This window comes from Oryzias melastigma, linkage group LG3 (assembly GCF_002922805.2).
Source record: "Oryzias melastigma strain HK-1 linkage group LG3, ASM292280v2, whole genome shotgun sequence".
Classification (NCBI taxonomy): domain Eukaryota; kingdom Metazoa; phylum Chordata; class Actinopteri; order Beloniformes; family Adrianichthyidae; genus Oryzias; species Oryzias melastigma.
In genome coordinates this window covers 4,147,552-4,171,422 of record NC_050514.1, presented here as the reverse complement: position 1 = coordinate 4,171,422, position 23,871 = coordinate 4,147,552, and the positions used below count along the sequence as shown (strand labels likewise).

Here is a 23,871-nt window from a genome sequence, read left to right as displayed (position 1 = left end):
TCCTCAACTTGGTGTGACAAATCTTTGAAATGCTTACCTTCCCCGATGCCACAACAAATCTATAATCCTCTGTTGCCCCAGATTGTCTGCGTGTGACAGCATACCTAATCGGCATTTTGATCACACTGTGAATGCTGCAGGTAAACGACTTAAAAAAGACCAGTCTTTAATTTTCTAACCCTTGATTCAAAACCTGCTAGAATCCCATCAGTGTTTCCGAAGCGTCGTTACACAGCTGTTGTCTTTCTGTAATAACCACAACACACAAGTCGATGTTTTGTTTATGCCTGGACAGATGTAACACTGTGGTATATTAAACTTTATGTGCAATTAGTGGCACAATCCCGACACTGAGAATGAAGTAACATGCCAAAGCCTGAGACACTGCCAGATTAATGCAGCCAATTGGAAAGAATCATGTTGCTACCTGTCAACAGAGGAGCGTTATGTGGCTGCTGTTCGGTTTAAGCTTACAGCACTGGAAGCTCAGGTGGGCTTTAACAGACGCACTCGTCATAAAGGAGTGTAGACAATTAGCTTTGTGTAAAATGAAGGCTTCAAACATTTGTTCATTTCAATACATTAATATTTAGATGATTGTGTTGAAAGCATTTGATAAAATTCAAATAATTCCAATGGTCTTTTGTATAAAATGTCTTCAGTAAATTACATGTTTTTTTGCTTAATCCAGCTCATTTTTCTGCTTTGACTATGTAAAGCTAATACACAAGTGAACTGACCCTTTATGAATGAACTGAAAGATAAAAGTAATTTTTTTTAAGTTTTATCAGGTATGTAGTTTTTTTCTTGACATAACTTTTTTGTTAATTATATTTTTTTCCCCTGGCAGTTTGTTACACCAAGTTTGAGACCCTATTTATTATACCTGCTTTGACAACCCTCTACCACCTTCACTTCAGGGTCACTTTTGTTCAGTCCATACCATTGACTGTATATGAGAACTGGACTGAGTGACACTTCCCCCCTCGAATTCCAAATAGGAAGTACCTGCTGTTTCCAAAAATCCAAAATCCCGCAGACTTCAATAGAGAAATAAACAGCTATTACTCAGTCATTCTATTAGTCAGAATAACCATTCTTGATCTGATCATTTTTATAATATTTTCTTGATAATCCCATTTTTATTCATAAAAAACTGACCAATCAGATGCCTCAATAAAAGTATGTGATCTCACATCCAACGTCGAACATTCAAAGCGTTTGATTGCTTGATTCTTTCAAGCCCACTTCAAAGTGATAGGAGTGTAGTCTTCCCACAAGCTCACTCCTGATTGGAGAGAATGGTTGCCATAGAAATGCTGACTCTGACCGACAAGGACCAATCACTGCATACTGACAATTTCTGGTTCCAATATAGCAACATCCATCCATCCATCCATCTTCTTGACCGCTTTGTCCCTTTCGGGGTCGCGGGGGTGCCGGAGCCTATCCCGGCTACTGAAGGGCGAAGGCGGGGTACACCCTGGACAGGTCGCCAGTCTGTCGCAGGGCTATAGCAACATCTGTATTGCAAAAAGAGGCGAGTAAATTGACTTCATTTGGTTTAAGCCAGAAGGAAAACAATTTTCTATGAGTGATATCACACTCACTCAGTTCAGTTCTCATGTACAGGCAATGTTCTGGACAGAAACCTTTCAGATTCTAAATTGAAGCTCACATGAAATATGATATATATATATATATATATATATATATATATATATATATATATATTATCATAGCTTGTGGTTGACGATACGTTTCACAGTTAAAATTGGTTCATTTTGAACAATCCGATTCGATTCACTGAACTAAAATTGATCAAAGACAGTTTTAAACAAAACTTCAACAGGTGTGAGATAAATACCTGTTACGGTAAAGTGCAGGTGATGTTTTCTAGATTCCGTATTTATTGCAAGACAATCAAGTGTAAAATTAAACAAGAATTAATGTCAAATCAAGTCACATTTTAGTTTGATCATTGAGTATATATATATATATACTGTACATCTATATTTAGATCTATATCTATACAGTATATAGATATAGATATATATGTATATATATATTGATTCTGCGCCTGGTTAAAAGAAGATTTTCGTCGTTTCTTTCACACACTTATGACATACTTTTTAAGTTTTATTTTACTGTTTTCGGAGACTAAAGGGCAGTTCATAAACTGACAGCATAAAACCAAAGCAAGACCAACATGTTTATAATTTAAAGATTTAACTAGCTCACATCCGATCTACAAAGTGCTCTAACACATAGTACATGAACTTTGGCAAAGAATAAACTTATTAAGTAGTTTCAGAAATGTTGGTGCAACACAGCCTGGAGGAATAATAATAATGGCTCTACTGCACGTTGACATTTACCTTGGCCCACATTAAAAAGAAAATTTCCCATCTACACTAGAAAGCATGTCTTTTTTTAGTAGGTGTCAACAAAATAAATGCAGTGGTCTTACGTTTTCAAAGACAATTACCATAAACACGCCTAGATGACGACATCTGGGACTGTCTATTGCGTTGTTGGCAGTGAAGCCAACTACAAGGCCTGATTTACGCACAAACAAAACCCCTGAAAGGAAAGGAATTCCTCCCTCATGAAATTTCATCTCATTTCATAGCTGTTATCCTTCCTGCTTTGATTACTTCCAAGGATACCGATGTTATCAGTGAAGCATAGTGGCTCATATGACTGGATTACTCATAATCAGTACTTAAAACAAAACTTTTTCCGTTTTTTTTTTTTTTAATACACAAGCAAAAATATGTTTTTCCAAGCTATGGTATTTTGCTTGATTAATGACTTTTCCACATAATAATTTGTGGAAAAAGAGGGAATCTATCTTGGCCCGTGGGTAAACAGAACAACATTCCTGGACGACTTGGTAATCGTTTTACTTTGCTGTAAGTCATCTTCATCAACTTCACTCTATTTTTATAGTCTGGCTTCTTCCATCAAAACACACTAAGCAAACATGTTCTAGATCCAAAAGATTAGGTTTCAAATACTGAGCATGAGATGGTCTGAAGCATTCACTGCTCTAAAACCAAGCATTTGTCAGGAATAATCTAAAACAATCTGGAAAAACTTGGGAAGCCATTCTGGAAGAAGTGGGAATTCTTCAATGGACAGTAAGCAAGATTATTTTTGTACAAAAATACTTGTCCAGTCTTTCACACTTTAAGTGAGCCAGAAATAGGGGTGCCTCGATTAGTCGATTAGTCATGACTATGTAGGTAATTAAAATAGTTGACAATTAATTTAATAGTCAATTTGTTGTTTGGGTTTTCTTTTTCTCAAAACTACGGTGCGCACTTTCTAATCCCATTGTATGTATGCTATTGCATGACCCCCTGAAGAATCACGTTGTGACTGAAAATGATAACCCTGAAGAGGGATCATCGTCTAAGCAAGCTAAGCTAACATTAACGCAAACTTATTAGCTAAATGTTTTCTGTGCATCCCTGCAACCTCTTTCTGTAAGACATGAAGAAATGCAAACGTTCCTGGCTACAAGCAAGAGCATCATACATTTTGGAATTCTAAAGAGTCAGATTGGGAGTACTCAGCACCACAAAATGTATTTTTGTCATATTTGAGTCAAAACGTTATATTTTGTGAAAAATAATTCCTTTGTTTCAGATGCCAATCTCATTTGATTTAAGTCTTGTTTCAATACCAGAAGCAAATAAAGGAAAAAAGCTGCACGATTCTTTAAAGGTTTAAGAAAAACGTAAGCACATTCAATTGTTTAACTTCCCCTGATCATTCTAAAACAACTCATACTTTCTTCTTTCTTGAAATGCATTTAATATTTTTGTTTAAATTTAGCTGTGAGTCCAATATCATCCCTAAATATTTTTCTTCCTCTCTTGTTCAATTGGATCTCCATTCATTTGAATGTTTAGGTTATTTGGTTTTGTATTTCTTTTCAATGAAAAGCAAAGAGATTTAGTTTTCTTTAGGTTAAGAGTTAGACAAGAACTTTTCAACCAAGCTGACACTTCCTCAAGTGTTGAGGTCAAGGTACTGCTGATAGCATCTGGGTTTTTTCCAGACACATAAACCACAGTGTCATCAGCGTACATCTGAAGGTCGACATTAGGACACACTTCAGGTAGATCATTTATGTACAATAACTGAGTAAAATGATGGTAAAATGCTTAATCTACTGTCCATCCATGCATTCTTACACAATGATAGAAACAGCCACGTTTGACTTGGCATTTCTGCGTTTTTATTTGAATCTGGTGCAGAGGAAGGAGCTGTTTGATAAAGATCAGATATCATTTTAAAAAGCAACTTGGATGTTCTGCTGGTGAAAGGAGTAGAAGTTAAAGTGGTTGTTTGTAGAAAAATATAGCCTTATTATCATCCAATTAATGGCAATATTTAAAGCTAAACAAATAACTTAATGGCCACAAAAATGTCAAAGTGTACATTTTTTAACAGTAAATTTCTGGCTTCAAAACTGGAACAAACCGCTATTTTAGTGTGAAAGACCCACTCCAGTGAAAATTATGTTTTGGTGTTTTTAACATGTTCTTGTAGCATTTTACACTTTATAGGATTGCTCCGAAATTGTTTGCCATTTTTGTTGCACCGTAAATGCTAGCATGGGATTGTGATTAATTAAAAGACCACTTGGAACGACTTTGCAATAGACACAAATATAGATGGAGTAGGACTTTAAAAGTTGCAAACCCTACATCTTACTCTTAAAAGTGTTTTTTTTTAATAATTAGATCACTTCAATGACATCTAATCAGATAAATAAATCACAGAACTTTCAGTATGAATGCATGTGAATCCCTAATAACACCACTTAGTTAGAAGACCAAATCCTCAGGTTGTAGGAGGAGCATAGACATGCCGTTGTGGCAAAAAAAAAAAAAAAATCTCATCCAGACTTGCCCTTTCCTGTAAACACACTGGGGCTAAAGCAGAGGCAGATGAAGGGGTGCACCTCTCATGTCTGATGTGTAACCTGTGGGGAGCATGGTATGATCTGGGGTTGCACCAGTTGGCCTCGCCAGGGTTTAACAGCATGATGTGGCAAAAAAAAAAAAAAAAGAGGAGTTGACTAATTTTATGAGCTGAAGAACCTGGCTCCTTTAAAAACACATTTTTTCCCCTCACACTTGTAAAATGTATAAACAAATGTATTAGATTATCTTTTAGTTTTTGTTATGGTTTCTCCAAGTTGACTGGCACAGCAGTTTTGAGTCTCTTATCATCACATCAACTTCCTGTTTGTTAAATTATCTTTTGTGTTTTAAAGTTGTGCTTTCAGCAGAGATTCTCTATCAAGTATAGGTCAAGTTGTTTTTTTTAGTTTTGTTGTCACTTTTGGCTTTGATTTAAATAATTTTTTAGGTGTTTGTTATGTCCGCCATTAGTCCATCGCATTTTGGTCTCACAACCACATTCCATGCTGAAAAGTACCATCTATTCGCTTTTTTCAAAGCAAAAAAAAAAAAAATAGACTTTTTTTTTTTTTGCTTTAAGAACTATTATTTTAGTCCATATCTGAAGGTTTATTTGGTCACAAAAATGCTGGTACTTGTCGCTGTAAATTGTCATGTTTTTGGAAAGAACCAACACTGCTTTTCACTGATTGTAAAGGCGAGATAGTAAGCGATGCTGAACTAACAGCGGGTTGCATCCTGATCAAAGTGGCAGCTGAAGGAGACAGAGAAAAGTTTAAAAGTGTACTTTGTCACTCGGTGTTTTGTAGATAGAATCAGATAACCAAAGCTTTTAGCTTGCAGTAATCTTTTGACAAGTTTTAGAAAAATCCGGCTAAACCACTAAGGCATTTTTATACGACCAGACAGTAAAGAAACTAAACAAAAAGGCAAACAGCGGAGATAGTTTATCTATTATGAATTGCAATTTCTGAACAAGAGCTTCTTTAATATCCATTTGAGACAACATAAAAGCTAGCCTGTCCCACAGTAAAATGTTCTGCAAGTTCTTTTTCTGACCACAGTGAGATGTTCATCTTGGTGATGAATGGCCTTACTTATCTGAGCACCTCACTGAAGTGCAGCGAAGACAGAAAAGTCACAGTGCAACACTTTGTCTTTCTCACACGAGTGTGATACCACGCACGTTGTCTGATTTTCTGATGAACTACAACAAAAAGATAAGAAGAACATTACTTATGTAAAGAGGAGCTTTAGTGGAACTTCCACTGTTACCTGACATTTCTTTTCACATAATTCAAAAAAGCAAAAATTATAAACACCTGCCTTGGAAGTTTAATAGTAAAAATTTGAATCAATTTTTAACTGGTCTGATGAAGCTGCACCAACACACATCCCAAAGCATCATTAACCAACCCCTTAATGCTGTAGTTCACTAATTCAAAGTGTACCATTGAATCCAAGACTCCACTTAATTTAGCATTGCCTTGAACGGTAAAAAAAAAAAAACAAAAACGGAAGAATATTTTTTATGCACCGTATTTTCTGCACTATAATTTGTTTTTGTAGTTGTGTCATATATAAGATGCACCCAACTATGAGGTGCGTTAAGCAAGACAAAAGAGTCAGAGATAAGTCAGTCAGATTTGATCAAATCCATTCACAGTAATTCTAGAACTTGTTTTTAACATGCTGCACATTAGCCATGTTAGCGTATTCGCAATACCTGCAGCTTCCAACCTTGTTTGCAACACAGACATAGCATATTCACAATACCTGTAATTCCTAAAATGAACGTTACTGTGACTATGCTAACTCCCAAACTTCTATGTAACACTTGAAAAAATCAAAGACAGACACCGCAACATTTTAGCCACATTAGTAACGTTAGCCACATTAGCATATTGACAATACCTGTAACTCCTAAAATGAACGTTACTGTAACTATGCTAACTTTCTACCTTGTAAACAAGTCTGACACTAGTAGGCCTACACATAAGTCACATTAGCGGCTTTATTGTAATAACAATATCTATATCTTCCAACTTTGTTTGCAACATGTAAAAAAAACAGACTGATACCACTTGACCCCAGCCTTACATTGGCATGTTATCATCCCACGACAAATGCGGATGAAGGTGGACAAGATTTCATGTCTTCCACGAACACCAGTGAAAATCAAAAATCATTAAACAAAAAGTTCAGTGCACTGTCTTGTGGGGTCCAAATTACCCCACTCCCAATGTCAACATACAGTATATATATATATATATATATATAGTGTTTTCTATTCCATTATTATGATTTCTCTTTCAAGATGGAAAGAAGGACTTATATACGATTTTTTTCTTCTTTTTTATGCACTTTTTGGCTGGTTTTACCGGTTAAAGTCGGAGAAATTGGATGTGTTCATAAACACCCATGGTGTTCACACTGGACAAGCAGGGAGGGGCTCAATTTTTTTTTTTTTTACTAACTATTTAACTACTTTCTGTTTTACCAACTGTGTCACCATACTACTATTTACTAGATAGTAACACATACAGTTAGAAGAGGCTTGTTGTGAGTGTCAAAGTGATGCAAATCTTGTGATTGGGGCGCAAAACTGAAACAATATGGTTCATTGCTAGCGTCCTTGCAATGGCAGATATGGATTACTATCATGTCAGGAGAGTGGCTTTGGTTTATCTTTATTTAGCCAAATCCATACATCACCACCACATCTGAATCCCTGATTGGTCAAAGTTTGATCTGGTTTAACTGAACTGGATAATGATAATTTATGTAAAGAAAATGGTAAGGTAGAGCCAGGGTGGGATCATATAAGTTCGCTTCCTCCTTATACCTTTCAAGCGATCTATCATTTGATGCCTAGCTATCCCATGTCTGACATCTCTTTGTACGGATGTAGACTTCTGTTGATTGTATTACATATGCATTATTCTTGCTTTGATTGCTTTAAATAAACCATTTCAAATTAAAAATCTGATCAAACTGGCAATATGTGTTTAATGGCCACAGGTTTTGTACATAGAGCCCAAAACAGGTCATAAAACTTGTGTAGCTATGAGTGTATGCAAGAGCTTTAAACACAGAAGCCCACATTCCACCTTTATTTGAGTTTACCTAGACTTTTTATTGGAAGTGGCCACTTGAACACAAGTTGCTGAAGAGGGTGTGAACGTAACTTTAGACTGACCTTGTTTCTAGGTAACACTAATGTTACTTGAGTACAATTTTTGGAATTTTGACCCACCTCTGCTTCAGAGTCTGAATTTGTCATTTATCCTTGTGACCAGCCTTGAACTTATAACTACCTCTGCTCTGTGGTCATCTTGCAACAATCTGCTCCTCCATGTCACAATTACAACCAGAGATGAACATGTCAATGTTCTGGCTCAGTTTCATTTGAGAAATTCAAACAGAAAACCCAGTTTAAGCTGCTATGTCATCATCAATACATGCCGACAATTTGCATTTCATATTTATAATGATGAGTATGATTTAGTCTGGGAGTTATCACACTGAGGTGTCCATTAACCTTTAAAGTCACAGGTTAATGATATTGATAACATGTTCTATAATAAGCTGAAGTGTCAGTATCGTAATTGCAGATTAACTTAATTCAGCACACCTGCATAATATAACAAAATGACAGTATCAGTGAGTTCTCGGGCCACTAAAACAGCCTCCTTGTCATTTTTGAAGGATTTACAGTGCTAACATATTATCAGTTATAGATGCATCTCCTTCAGACTACGGTCAGCTTGTTTTGGTGTCTTCAGGGACGGGACCAGCTTTTGGTGACCCTGAGCACGTACCAACAGATGTAGAAGATGGATGAACGTCTGTGCTTCAGGTGAGACTCATTTTCTGAAAAGCCAAATGGGCCATTTTTCAGCAGGGTCAGCCGTGACTTTGACCTATGGTTGTCAGCACAAATTTGCCGTCTGTTATGCAGAGCAGGTCGTTGCAGACTGAAGGAGTCACAAAACAGAGGACTGTAGCATGCTGGCAGTTTAATTAGGTGACAGGCAAACTTTTCTAAGGTGTTGGTTCTTGTTAATGACTTTGACATGTTAGTTTGCACATGCAATGCCTCTTTAGACCTTGAGTTATTTGGAGAATTCCCTTCATTACATTAAAGGAGCCGCACTAGCTCAAAAATATCAAACAATATTAATAAACCTTCATCCAGAAAATAAATGCAAACTAGATTTATAGCACTGTCTGGAATAATGCCAGTGTGAATGCTGTAAGATGAATGTGGCCACGGAAAATGCCAAAGCCGATAGCTTAAAACGCTGAATCTGAAAGCTTGCCAAAATATTAGCTAAATCCTAATTTGGCTAAAAAACTTTAAAAAAAATACATTTTTTTTTTTTTGCCAAAACAGCTAGCATAATGTAAAAATAATATCTAAACTCAAAATTAGCCAAATAAAATGGAAAAAATTCTAATTGAAAAAACAGCTAGCATATTGATTAAATATTAGCTAAACTCAAAATTTGCCTAAAGAACATATAAAAGTTTAATTTTGACAAAAACAGCTAGCATAATGCTAAAATATTAGCTAACCTCAAAATTTGCCTAAAGAACTTCAAAAAGTCTAATTTTGACTAAAAAGATAGCATAATGTTAAAATATTTGCTAAACTCAAAATTAGCCAAATAAAAGGGAAAAAAGTCTAATTGAAAAAACAGCTAGCATAATGATTAAATATTAGGTGAACTCAAAATAAGCCTAAAAAAATGTTGAAATTTCCCAAAAACAGGTAGCATGTCACTAAATGAAAAGCTAAATTAAAAATTATCCCAAAAAAACCTAGTAGTTGATGAACATTTTAAAGTTTGAATGGTGTCTGTAGCTGAAACTATGCAGAATTTTCCAAATTTCATAATGCACAAACCTTTTGAAGGTTTTGAGCAATTTGTCATTCATTTCCTACGGAGCATATTTTTCTCATAATTTCAAAAACTTTAAAGTTTATAAATACCAAAAGTATAGGCAGTAATGTCCTGAACGAGGTGAAGATTTTAATACCAAGATTGCTAAAATCGCTGAAAGTGTGATTGAGTTTTTACGTGCCGAAAAACATATGGAAAAGAGCAGGAGAGTCACTGTGTGAGAATGCTATAAAGCATTCACACAATAAATCATTTATTTCAGCAAGACTGATAATACTTAATAGCAGGTGATAATTAAAGCCTTCCCTAACCACTGCTTGGGTACCTCTCTATGTTAATGAGCCACGTGTGACTGTTCTATATTGTTATGTCACTCTCCCAGTTTAAAACTGAACTTTAAAAAGTAAATTACTTTCACCAAGCCTTTGGGGTCTTGGTACAGTACAGATGTGACCTCTACACTTCATTCTGGAGTCTATGTGCAGCTAAAGTAAAGTACTATAGATCAAAGGTCTGAAAATATGACTTTTTTTTAAACCAATGAATATTTATGCCAAAAATAAGCCAGCCAGTGACCTTTACATGGTTTATTTTTCTCATTATGTTTGGCTGCGTTTTCTTAGTTTGATAATATATGACTTTTCATAAAAAATTATTTCAAATCAAAGCCAGCGCTGCTCTGCAAATATTACTATGACTGATTTAGTTTATAAAAAGAAATAAACTGTAATTCAGACAAGTATCTTTGTGTCATAATTGTATTTAATTTATGATCTGGAGCTAGTTTGCTTTAGCAAATTTATAAAAACTTTCAAAAAGACCCACTCAGTTTAAAATTGTGTCTTGGGGATCTTAATACAGGAGCAAACCAAAAAACTCTGTTAAAAAAAATATAGTATTTGTGATGTAGTCTGATGCATCCACTCGTCTGAACTGGTACCTGGCTCAAGGCTGGATAGCTCCAATATTGATTCTTGTAGCACAGGTAATGTTAAGTTAGGGGTGTGAGTGGCTGTAAGCTAGCAGGAGAAAGTGTACCGTACATCTCAGTAACGGTAAGCAAAAGGGTCCATATCAATGGTCCTGCCCACAACTCCAAGGCAAATTTCTAATGAGCACTCCACTCTGCAGAAACTATGTCCTAGAAAACAACACAGTTTTTTTTTCTTATTTTGGTTAAAAACAACATCATAATTAAAAGACCACTGGAGAATCTTGTCAAAGTGCTCTTTTATTTCAGTCACAAAAAAATGTAGACTAGTGTCACATTTTCACAATAAGTAAAGCTTAGTCCAGGTTTTTGTTTAGCCAGATACTTAAAATTATAATTTAAAAAATTATCTTTTACTATAAAATTTAGCCAGACATTTTTGCTACCCAGCTGCTTTTTTTCTCCTCCTCTTCTCTGTGTCCTTGGACGGACACTGAATACCTTTTCGTGAAACAACCCTAAATAACTCTCACTTTGTCACACGGCCCAGCCATATGTTTTACATTTACGCTGCAAAGCTTGAGCCCACACGTGACAACGGAACGCCATGAACAGTCAGAATCACCCAGCGCCTGTGGCTGAAGATGATACAGGCGGTGTTCACAGTCCAGTCAGCAGCCACAAGCCTCAGAAAGCATCCAACCCGCACACTGATTAAAGAACACTTTCAATTGTGTCTTCCCATGAGCCACACAGCGCTCACCGTGAGCGTTAAGGCTTGTGTGGAATCAGGTATGGTATGAGTGAAAAACTCATCACTATAGACTACAATACACTGATGCTTTGACTGTCGGCTGAGAGGCACTGATGGATGCACGGGTCCACTTTAGTGGAAGGAACGTGCTGGCTCTTGACATTACAGACGGAGCCTTTTGGCATCAAAGAACTGCAAAGTACTGCAGGGCCTGTACTTAAGTTTTTCAACTTTTTGACAGTAACAAATGCTTTCTCCACTTTTTGCAACATACGGTATAAATCATTGCCACGCTTTTCCAAAATGAGCTTCCTGCCTACTTGCATATTTTGAAACCAGGTGGTCAATTTCTGTTTATTCTTTTGTTTTTGTCGAGTTTTTTGGAGGTGAAACTCAACACGTGTGTTGTTATTTTTACAGTGGCATCCAAAATTAACCATACTTCATTTCTTTGAGGGATGCAATTGCTTCCCTACCCTTCTAGCTCCTCCCTTTTCCTCCAACTGTAGGGGCATTTGAAGCTGTAGCGGAGTACGAAAATGTTTTTTTAAGGAGGATCTGTAGAGAGTTTGGACTGGCTATCCCTCCACCTGCAGGATGATTGGGAGAACTACATTTCTTCATGTATGAGTGCTCTGAAGCACAGAAGTTTGCATTTAAATGTAAGTAATGACTTTTTGATTTAGCATTACTTTTTTTAAGTTATAAAACTGATTTTGTACGTATTTTCCGAGTGCTGGCAGCTACATGCTAACGTAAACAACCAGCGACTGTTGATGACATCATCAAGTGGTAGCATCGCCCACATTTGAAGACACTGGCTATGTCAGAATTCCTTCCCTACTCACTATATAGTGCATTTGCAATTTTCTAGTGCTGTCTAAATCTACTATTCCAAAATTGAGTGCAAAAGATATTTCCCAGAAGTCTGCAAAAAAATGTGCGTGCATCAATTCTCACTACATTAGTAAACCATAATGTTTTGCGGTCTAACAATTTTTGCGAAAAAACAACCAACATGTTTAAATGTAATTTTTTACTAAACCATCCGCATTTTCATCATCAGAACACAGTGGAATCACAAATAAACATAGTGAAATGTTCATATTGATTTGATTTTCACTTCTTGAAATCGGTGATGTCATATTCAGCGTTTAGAAAAACAAAAGTAAAGCAGTGAGTGTGGTTTCTGAATTGCTTTTTAAATGCTAGGCACTATATCATTTTTGGTAGTTAAGGATTAGGACAGGAATTTGGACATAGCCACTGTTTTCCATATCTCTTTGTTTGGAGGGATAAATGTAGGGATAGGGAAGCAATTCCGATTCAGCTTTAGAGTACGACTGCATGACGTAACCCTCTTTTTATCTGATTCAGAATCCATTATGTTGTAACTTTTTCCTTGTTTAAAACTACTCTTATTTCACTAATAATTCAAGAATGAAGAGCACTAAAAGTTTAAAAGTTCCAACAAGCTAGAAATATTTGACCACAAAGGAACTAACTGTTGTCAAGAGAGTTCTTCTTTGGCTGAAGCTCAGAGAGAAACGTTTCTGCTTCAGCAGACGGTTGTAAAAACATCCCACTTGTGCCAAAATCCTGCAAACACACACACACATAGTGTCTCTCCCCTCTTTTCTTACACAATAATCACACACATTCAGGGGCAGAGCTACAGGGAAAGCTGCACCCCCAGCAAAAAGCCTCCTCCCCCCAATTTTTGAGTCAATATTAGAATCATTATTGACAAAGATTTTTTAAAAATCATTATTAAAAGCTTCTTTCAGTATAAATCTATAGCACCTCAGCTAAACAAAATGCTGTTTTGATATGAATAACAATAACAAAACAGTTGGATCTTTTCATTCATTTCTCATTTGCCACCCTTCTACACCCCCGCCCCTCGTCCTGCCCCTCCATATAAAAGGTTCTAGCTCCGCCACTGCACACATGATTGAACACAAAGTAATTTATCCAGTTATGTTAATAAAATGCTAAAACAGCATTTCTGTTGGAAGACAACCTTATTTTTTGTCCACTTTTATTTTGAAGAGCCAGAATACTCTCAGCAAGTTTAATCTAAATTTCATTAAATTACATTTTGTGTTACTTTTGACAAAAATGCAACAGGGAATCTGACAAACTTCTTAAAAACAGACAGAATAAATTATGCTCTTCCATAAGAAATTGTGGTCAGATTGTGCTGCAGAATTGCTGCTTTTTAATCTTTTTTACCAAAGCTTCATGGACTCGTTCTTCTGATGTCCTCATGGATGAAATAATTGCCCCCACCATTAATGAAAACCGCGGTGATACTGTTGCAAATGAGCTTTGAGGGTAGCTGTAAACTTGCACAGGAGAAACATTAACTGATGCTGGCAGGAATGTGCGTCATAGTCGTCCAGCGTTCATATCGTGTTTTACGCACGGTTACGCACGCGCATCCATGCGTCATTTTTTTGGTCTAAGAGATAACCGAAGTAGTAGAGATGCATCTGAGGGCTAGAAGGTAACGAATGCATGGAATTTCTTCACGTGGTGGCCTGTTTTCAGGGTTTTTGTGTCAATAAAACAGGAGGAAAAAAATTAAAATTGAAAAAAAAGCCACATACCTTGGAAGACATCCTTATCCCGCTGGTTTTCTGAGCCATGTACGCTTGTGCATTGACTTGAGAAAAAAGGAATTGCGCGTAAAACTCTCCTTTGAAGAATTTTCCACAACAGTCGTTTTTGCTATAACCTTCCATCTTCGTCCGTGTAAAGGGATATTGTCATTTTGAGGTGATTTAAATGAGAGTGGAGGAAAAAATAAAAATAAATAAAAAATAAATTGTTGATGCCAAAGCTCCAAAAACGTCCATATGACCTGCGGCGAGTCATTTCTCCAGCCATGAATGATGATGCATGTGCTTAACTCTTTTCATGGTGAGGATTTTGTTTGGTTCTGGATAGGAAGGGGATATATGTCTTTGTAGCCCTGACTCTTTAAAGGAATACCTCCTGAAAAAGATATATATCAATTCTGAATATACGTTTATATTTTAAGTGTTGGAGCAGATAAAATTACGTCTTGCCTTTTTTTCTTGTATGGAGTCCAGTTAAACCGGCAAGCTTTTTTTCTATGCTCACTTTGGGTTTTTGGAGCGTTATTTCAAGCAATGTTATGCCTAAAATTTTGCCATCTGCATGGCCTACAGTTTTCTGTCTCTATAGGAACCTCCAGCGCAAATACTACTTTAGTGCAAACAAATGATAACTTTTATTGCATAACAGCAAACCGATCGTCCCTACCCCTCGGATGTGACAGAAAAACTTATAAAGTGCGAATGCATAGCCTGTCTCTTCTGTGGAATTTGACTTTTTTTATTTGGAAGCCCGCACAGCTCAGATGAATCTATATGTTGGTGTTAAGAAAAAAAATATGGAATGGATGGATAGATGTGTGCGTTTTGGGGAGTTTGGACGGTGCGTAAAAGTTGCGTAAAAGTGGTAGTCACCTGATGTTGGGCAAAAAAAGAGGAGAAAAAAATCACACGTCTGTCTGAATAGATTTAGAGTTAGTGCTGTTTTTCCTGCTTATGTCTGTGCCGTTTCCTTTACTGGGGCTTTTGTCCAGCCCGCAGAGCGATTCCGTCACCCCTTCCTCCATCTCCATGTACTCCGCTTTGTCCCCGAGCGAGGAGCCCGAGGGCGAGCCTTTGAACTTCCTTAGAAAGTCGGGGAAATACGGGCACCCCGGAGGCATGCTCTCCACCACGGGCGTCTGGTCCTCGTTGTCGGTCTCCCTGTGGTAGAAGTAGTTGAAGTTGGACACGATGACAGGCACCGGGAGCGCGATGGTCAACACGCCCGCGATGGCGCACAGGGAGCCCACTATCTTCCCCCCGACGGTGATGGGCTTCATGTCCCCGTAGCCCACCGTCGTCATGGTGACCACGGCCCACCAGAACGCGTCGGGGATGCTCGTGAACTGGGAGGTGGGCTCGTCCGCTTCGGCGAAGTACACCGCGCTGGAGAAGAGGATGACCCCAATGACCAGGAAGAAGATGAGCAGCGCCAGCTCCCGCATGCTGGCGCGCAGGGTGTGACCCAGGATTTGCAGCCCCTTGGAGTGGCGGGACAGCTTGAAGATGCGGAACACCCGCACGAGGCGGATTATTCTCAGGATGGCGAAACTCATGGCCTGCTGGCCGTTGCCCTGGTGCTGCGCCAGGTCCGTACCGAGGGTGATGAAGTAAGGCAAAATGGAGACAATGTCTATGGAGTTCATGATGTTTTTGAAGAAAGCGGTCTTGCTGGGGCACGCGAAGAAGCGAACTATGATCTCAAAGGAGAACCAGATGATGCAGACGGTCTCCACGATGAAGAAGGGGTCGTTGAAGGGCGTGAAGCCGTGGTCGGGCTCGGAGGAGTTGTGGCGCGGCTGCAGGTACTCCTTCTCATCCCTGAACTCCGGCAGCGTCTCCAGGCAGAAGATGACGATGGAGATGACGATGACCAGCACGGACACCACGGCGATGCCCCGGGCCGGGCTGGAGCTCTCCGGGTACTCGAACAGCAGCCAGATCTGACGCTTGAACTCGTCCTCCGGCAGGGGCTTCTCCTCCTCCTTCACGAAGCCCTCGTCCTCCCGAAACTTCAGGATCGCCTCCTCCCCGAGTTCGTAGAACTTCACCTCCTCGGAGAAGATGTCGAACGGCACGTTGACGGGTCTTTTTAGCCTCCCCCCCGACTGATAGTAGTAGAGGATGGCGTCGAAGCTCGGCCGGTTCCGGTCGAAGAAGTACTCGTTCCTGAGCGGGTCGAAGTATCGGATGCGCTTGTCGGGGTCTCCCAGCAGAGTGTCAGGGAACTGAGTCAGAGTCTTCAGCTGAGTTTCAAACTTCAGACCTGAAACGTTGATGACGACCCTCTCGCAGCAGCCGCCGCACTCGCTGTAGGCGCTCTCGTAGCCGGACTGGGGGCGCCTGTCCGTGATGGACACGGTCTCCTCATCCTCATCCATGTTGCACAGAAAGCTCTTGTCTCCCCGGCCCCCCTGCTGCCGCTGCTCCTCCTCCTCCTCTGCTTCCTCCTCTTCCTCCTCCTCCTCTATCATGATGTCCTCCTCCGATCCGAGCAGCGCCAGCTCCGAGTGGCGCAAGTCTCCGCCGAGAGTCGCCCGGTTGCGTCTCCACCGTCCGACGCCGCGCTGCTTTTTCCGCTCTCTGAGAACTCTCTGCTGCTGCTCGGGCTCCTGCTGGTGCCAGGAGGAGGTGGAGGAGGAGGAGGAGGAGGGGCGCGAGGCGGTGCCGCCGCCGCTGATGGAGGAGGAGGCGGCGCGAGACTGATGCTGGCGGTTGTTAAGGAGATGAGCGCTCGAGGAGGTGGTGGTGGTGGAGATGGACCCCCCTCCGTGGCCTCCTCCTCCTCCTCCTCCCTCCGCAGCAGAACCCCCCTCGGTCGCCGCCGCAGCCGCGGCCGCTCTGGACTGAGCCGCCTGGCGCTCTCGCTCGCGCTCCCTCTCACGCGCCCGCGCTTGGGCATACCCGTATGGCAAGTGACTGTTGCACCCGCCGTCCGCGCCCACCATGGCAAACTCCATCTTAAGTCTGTCTGGGCGCTATAGAAACCGCCTCAAGGTGATGTGGACGCACAGCAGAGGAGAAAAAGTTGGAGCCCGGCGCGCGCAGGGAGGGCGAATAAGGCATGAACCGTTCCGATCAACCAGTCAGCTCAAGAAACATCAGTCTGCTTCAGGTTCAGGGAAGCTCCTCACAGATAAGGGGGGTCTGAAACCCCATCTTCTCATGTTGGATTACATGACATCATTAGCATCACAAAAAAGGGAAAAAAATTAATCCAAGGCCGGCGCAATCGCCTGTTACGCAGGCGCTCTGACAAAAGTTGCAGCCTCCCTCCTCTATAAGCTCAGCATTATAAATCACCGAGTCAACAAGCTACACCAAAGCAGTCTGTCCGCTGCTTCTCCGGAGCCCATCAGGTGGTTAATTTCCCAAAGATTGGCGCTTGCGCCCAAATGCGTCCATCGCTCCCCCGTGGTGCCATTTTCGTAAAAAGAAATTGGTAGAAAAATATTCTCTGATGTATTATAGACTCCCAGTTACGCAGAAGGACTTTTATTCCTCATGTGTTCAGCAGAAGCTGTGGGAACAGAGAATGCACATTATGCAACTTCATCATCATTGAAACTGCTAATATCGTCAAAATCGAAGATTACGCACAGGATTTTCATCCATACTTACGTCTGAAAAGGTGCCAAATCGAAGCGCCTCAACAGCCAAAACAAACCTGCTGGAGGAGGAGGATGTACATTTTTTTCTCAAATTCCTGTTGGAATTGTTGGACGTTAACATCCCAAAATCCCTCGTCGTGTCCAGCCAGCGACCAAAATCCACATCCAGTATATACATCCGTGCTCTGACGCACTCTGGAGATGACACTTTTTTTTAGGGGCTGCGTCTCGACGTCTTGTCTCAATTCAACAGGATCTATTGGCACTTCAGCCCCCGTTCCTGCAGCATCGCTCACTGTATGGAGGCAACATTCAGCTTTTAGGGAAAAATAAAAAAGGGGGGAGGAGGAGAATCAGGTGTGCGAATAGGGAGTTGGCATTAGTGACAGCTCCGCGCAATCAAAAAAAGAACGGAGGGTGGGGGGAAAGTTTACCACGGCGTTGATGATGGGGGGGGAAGAAACGACCCCCCGGCTAAGTGTGAGCATCATGCGTCTGTCTGTCTGCCTCTGTATCCCTACCTATACTCCTGCATCCCTCCCATCCTGAGTGATGATGGAGAATCTCGGTGAGAAAGCGGTTCCTGCGTCGCAGCGGGCGCAGGCGGCGCTCGGTCCTCCCCCAGTGGACGCAGCGCGTCACTGCGCGTTGTGCTGCAGTCTCACAGCCGAGCCCCCCCTTTTCATCGTCGCTCCTCTCCCCGAAAATAACTGTGGCAGCGCGGTCTTTTCATTCACAAAACCACGTGATCGGAGCAGAGCGCCTCGCGAAATTTGAATTCACTGTTTTTTTCCTAGATGATGTCCTTTTCTTCGATGCAGAATTTAAATGAAATCACAAAAACTTTCCAATTAAACACACATTTTAAATTAGATCTTTTAAAAACCCTCCAAAACCAAATTTCCCACTGAGTTTTACAGCCGAATGCATATTTATTAGTTTCCTCTTTGAGTAAACAGCAAAAAACATTAAGCCTCACTTTGTCTATGATGTTCAATTGGGGAAAAAAGAACACCATCTGGTATGGGAGTGAAATATATTATTATATTTTTAGACTGAACATATTGGAGAGCAAATCATTGAACAGACGCAAATGGAATCAACAGGTTGTTCAAAATAACAGGAAAAATACCCCGTTTTACTACCTTTAAAAGACTTAACATCATTTCCAAACGTTTGGATTTAGCGATGGATGAGTCTGATGGAAGTTTACAGACACACTGATAAAAATTGTATATTTAACATGTTCTTGTGGTATTTTTTATGATGAAGGACATATAATTAAGCTCAAATGTGCATTTCTGAGTATTTTTTTCCAAACTGCTGTGAATTGCAGGTGTGAAACTAAAACGGAAGGCCACAAGCCCTGCTCCATTCTGCACATCTTTGTTTTCCTCATCTATGCTGGTATCTGGCTCAATAACAGCTGAAACTATGTCCAAGAAAATGAGATAGGTTGTTTTGTTTAGGCTAAAATCAATATAATCATGACTAGAAGACCACTGGGAACAAATTTGAAAAAGATCATCGGAGTGGGACTTCAGTGCACCATTATCAACAAGAGACATCTGGACCCAGAATGACATCAGAAGTTCTGCTGCGTATTAAACATATGTGCAGCATCTCTTTTTATAGCTGGTAAACGTGCAGTTCAGAGGTTAGAGGCAGCTGGGTGCATTTCAAATGTCTGTCAGAGAGGAAACATAGAGGGCTGAACCTGTGCCACTCCTGATGTTTTTCACTGTGTGATGTACCGAGAGTCTTTATATGAATCTTTATAGAAACATATAGGAAAAAATACACTATTGCCTTTAGGAATGCAAAACTTTTACAAAGAACTCTTTCGTCAGAAAAACGATTAATATCATGAAAAAAAAATCCCTTTTTTGGAACAATTTATCAAAAAAGTGACTCTGAGGGAACCCAAACCATATATCCATATATGAAGAGAAGTAAAAATGCGTTGACAGTTGAACCCGGTCAGTGGCGTATGGATGGCGTCCCCTTGATCATGGAGGACGAGTTATTGAGGTTGTGTACGAATTTCTACCCTAACCCCTAACCACTAAAAAACTATGTATTGCAGGACTATATAGTATCCTGGATTTTAATTTGGACACATGCTCACTACTTTTCTTTCTATTTAAATGCCAGACATGACGTCCCCAATTTCACGAAGTGAAAATCGAATAAATACAACATTTCACGACATTTATTTATGACTCCACTGTGTTCTGATGGTGAAAATGTGGATGGTTTATTAAAAAGAATACATTTAAACATGCTTTTTTGTTTGAAATTGTTCAACTGCAATGCATTGTGGTCTATATCCGCTAATCTAGTAAGCATCGATGTACGCTAGTTTTTCACAAAGACTTCTGGGAAGTTTCTAGCCCCTCCCTGCTTGTCCAGTGTGAACATCAGTGTCGTACCAACGGGGCCTTCAAAGCCTTCAGTGAAGGCCTAAAATTATCTGAAAATAAGTAACTAAATCACAGAAAAATGTTTTTTCATATATATTTGTCCAAAATATATTTTAGATCATTAAACTGTTCAGTCAGCTTTTCTCACAGCGCTACATCCCGGCTGCGCTGCTATAGGACAGTTTTTCACATGAAAGTTTCTAACCAACCAGATTTTAGCCCTCACTTGCTGCTATGTTCATTAGGTCATACAGTCAGTGCTTCCGTCCTCACTTACGGTTTTGCAGCAACTTTCCATAAAAAACACTGCTAATTAAACCTTAGCCATATATGGATTTAACACGTTTGCGTTGATTCAGCCAATCAGAATGCTTCCTGAGGGAGGAAAATGACACATCGGTAATTGCCTCTGGTGAACACAATGGGCTAAAAGTGCATTCAAGAACCTGCATTTAGCACAGTGTGTAAATATCTTAAGTTGTGTGCTTTGAATCCCCTCAACTTTTGTTCTTAGAAGCTTAACCATTATAAACCCACTATTCACTTTCTCCTCTACAAGCTTCACTTTTGTCACTTAACTGTCTGAGGCTTGAACTAATAACAATTTAGAGTTTTGAATCATACGTTTAATTTTAAGGGTTACTTTTTATACGTCTTAAAGTCCCCCTCTGAAGAAAATCATGTTTTTTAAGTTTTTAACATTTATGTGTGGCATTTTTCTTATGAAAGAGAACTAATGTAAAAAGAAATAATTTCATTTTTGCATTTCCGAGTATTTCTCCTTTTAAATCTGTCAAACTGTCTTGGACAGACTCTGTATGAATTAATTATTCTTTTGTACGTCACAACAGCTCTGCTGCACATGCACTAAACCCTCATCTGTTCCTAGTGTCTAGTTCAGGTTCTGGAGAAGAGAAGATGGTATCTTCACATTGACTGCAGTCAAATGAGCCGCCGTTCACATTTCTGTGGTCAAATCAGCATCACTGGATTTTTGGTGTGAGTTTCATCCAATACTTATGGTAGCAGGACTGAGAACGCTGGAAAATCTCCACCAGACTCCACGGAGCTTCTTGATGTGACCACGGAAATGTGAACGGCGGCTCATTTGACCGCAGTTGGAAAGGATTGTAGATCAATAAAAGTTTGGTCCTAGAAGCTCTTCACTTCCTCATACGAGCTGACATTCAGCTCAAAACGATACAGCTGGACATTTTTGTGAAGCAGCGGTGATGAATTACGCTAGCAAGACACAGTGCTGCCATAATCAGAAAGGGAGCACCCGAGACGGAGCAGCTACACTCAGCTTCAAAAGCCACGCCCCCTCAGAGGAGATTTTGCAGACGCAGGCTTCAGATTAACATGACAAATGGCTTTTAAGAAATTTAGATTGGGTGATTTGGTTAAATACTTCATAATCACAATTAAAACACTACTGGAAAATGTTTTTTTTATTATTATTATTTAAAAAATGGTTATATGGGGACTTTAAATTTACCGTTGATTAGAAACTAATAAAAGCAGCAGTTTCTCTTTTATCAAAAATGTAGAAGAAAAAAAAGCTCAATAACTCAAATAACTCTATTAACATTTAGAATAAGCTTTTTATTTTTAAACACACAACTCTCTAATCAAGCCGCTTTTCACTTTCAAAATCTGCTGGAATTACGTTGATCTTGTTAACGGTTGAAAAGTTACAGGGTGTTAAAGATTTTTGTGTTTAAGCTTCACTGGTGACGCCTCAGGTGTTAAAGGGTTAACAGCACTTAAAATGGTTTACATTTAGAATGTTTGCAGTTTTTATTATGAAACATCAAATTATTATTTTTTTTCTTATGTAGGTCACATTTGCTTCTGTTCTTGTAACAGAAACACCAGAGCACGTGTCAAAGTCAAGACCCGGGGGCCGGATCCGGCCCTCCAGATCATTTTATTTTATTGCTATTAATGGCCCGATGTTAAAGTATAAAATAAATAAAATATCGAAAATTCTGCTAGCTTTCTGAACTATTTTGGCATTTACTAACATTTTCTAGACTATTTTGGAGTTTAACTAATATTTCAGCTTCATGCTAGCTGTTTTGGCTAATTCAGGCTTTTTTCAGTTTTTAGGCTAATTTGGCATTTAGCTAATATTTTAGTTGGCTATCAGCTTCAGCATTTTCAGCTATTCGCTTCTGCGATTTCAGCTATCAGCTTCAGCATTTTGACTATCAATTTCAGCATCTTCAGCTATCAGCACTTGCATTTTCAGCAGCCAATTCAGCTTACAGCATTCACACTAGCATTATTGCTGGCAATTCTATAATGATGTTAAAGTTAAGGTTTTAAAGTTTTAAAGTGTAGTTTTATAGTGTTCAATAAATGTTTATTCTGTTCTGCTCGCGACCTAAGGTGTATTTTGGATTTTAGCCCCTTGTGCGATTGAGTTTGACACCCCTGCACTAGAGGAAGGTCACTGTGAAAACATGCATCCCAGTGTACTTTTCTCTGCGTTTTTGCACACCTGCTAATTTCAGAGAACACAATTCTAAAAGGCAGACAGAGGAGCAACTGATCAGATAACTGTTGAGTCCCCGTTAATGATCATCCACACAGTTGCCACCTCACATTTATTTGGAGAGAGGGAAAAGCCTGCATTCATTGTACCTTTCAAACCTCCCAGGTTGAATTTCATTGTGCAGATAATTAGTTTTTCTGCAGGTCCCCTACAGGCCCGGTGCTGGGATCCACAACAATCAGCAGCTGCAGCCATTTGACTTTAATCTATTTCATTCAAGTATACATTTGAATCAAACGCTCTAATTAGGACAGAACAGCCTGTTATTCCAGATCCAATATTCCTCTAAGGAATGTTAATCATCTCCAGAGTTATTCACTAAATCTCTGGCTGTAAATTTCCTCCAGAGGGTTTTTTTTCTACCACCTCTTTCTAAAATGGAATAAACTTTTTTTCTCTGCCCCCTTTAATGCAACTTAGAATCACACACTTTGCTAAAATTTCAGAAATGATGATGCTGTTCAGACAATACTGGTACTTGCTGTCCTCCAGCACTTCTTTTTTAAAACACCAGAGGAGCTCTCCTGCTGAACATGTGCAGCCGGCTGCTGGCCGCACATTCATCACCCGCGCATCTCATTGAGCATGCTCCTCAGCCGGCACCAGGGGGAGTTGTGAGGTCAGTAATAATAAAAGGTGATGAAGTTGCGATGTTGTGATGGACTAGCAGCCGGTGCAGGGGTGCAGGCCGCTGATTACCCGCTGACAGCTGGGATGCACTCCAGTCCCTCTTTGGCCGTGAAACAGCTGAAGCTAATGCAGAGAGGGGAAGCAGCCATGTGATGTTTCAGTGTTAGATACAAATACAGCTTCTAGAGTCATCTCAAATCAGATTTTTCAAAGTTGTCCTTTGTGTTGCTGCTTTTTGTATTATCTAGGTAAAAATAAATACAAGACCACCGTAAAAATACAAAAACAACAACGACAAAAGAGAACTGATCACCAATTAATGTTTAAGAATCTGAAAGTGTTATTTTCCAATTTAATATTAGTTCATGACAGTATTGATACATGTTTTTATTTCATGTTAATTCATTTTTTCAGCACATTATTTTTATTTCATTTATTGTTTTTTTTTGCTTGTTTATTTTGTTTTTTAATGTTTTTCTCAAACTTATTTG

At 39.6% G+C, this 23,871-nt stretch overlaps 1 protein-coding gene across 2 annotated transcripts in view; it reads right to left on the bottom strand.

Moving 5' to 3' along the window:
- The window catches only part of kcna4 (potassium voltage-gated channel, shaker-related subfamily, member 4), an 88,492-nt gene extending 70,029 nt beyond the window's left edge, over nt 1–18,463 (bottom strand). The window contains exons 1-2 of one of the 2 annotated variants that reach the window (XR_004949687.1): nt 17,778–18,463; nt 14,145–17,676 (exon numbers count right to left, since the gene is read on the bottom strand). Coding sequence is in view for 1 of the 2 variants with exons in the window: in XM_036216888.1 (XP_036072781.1) it covers nt 15,062–17,116 (2,055 nt within the window). In the remaining variant the exon portion in view is untranslated. Of the gene's footprint in view, nt 1–13,639; nt 17,677–17,777 lie in introns of those variants that run through there. The other variant, XM_036216888.1, reaches the window with a different exon arrangement.
- Nucleotides 18,464–23,871: the final 5,408 nt, after the last annotated feature.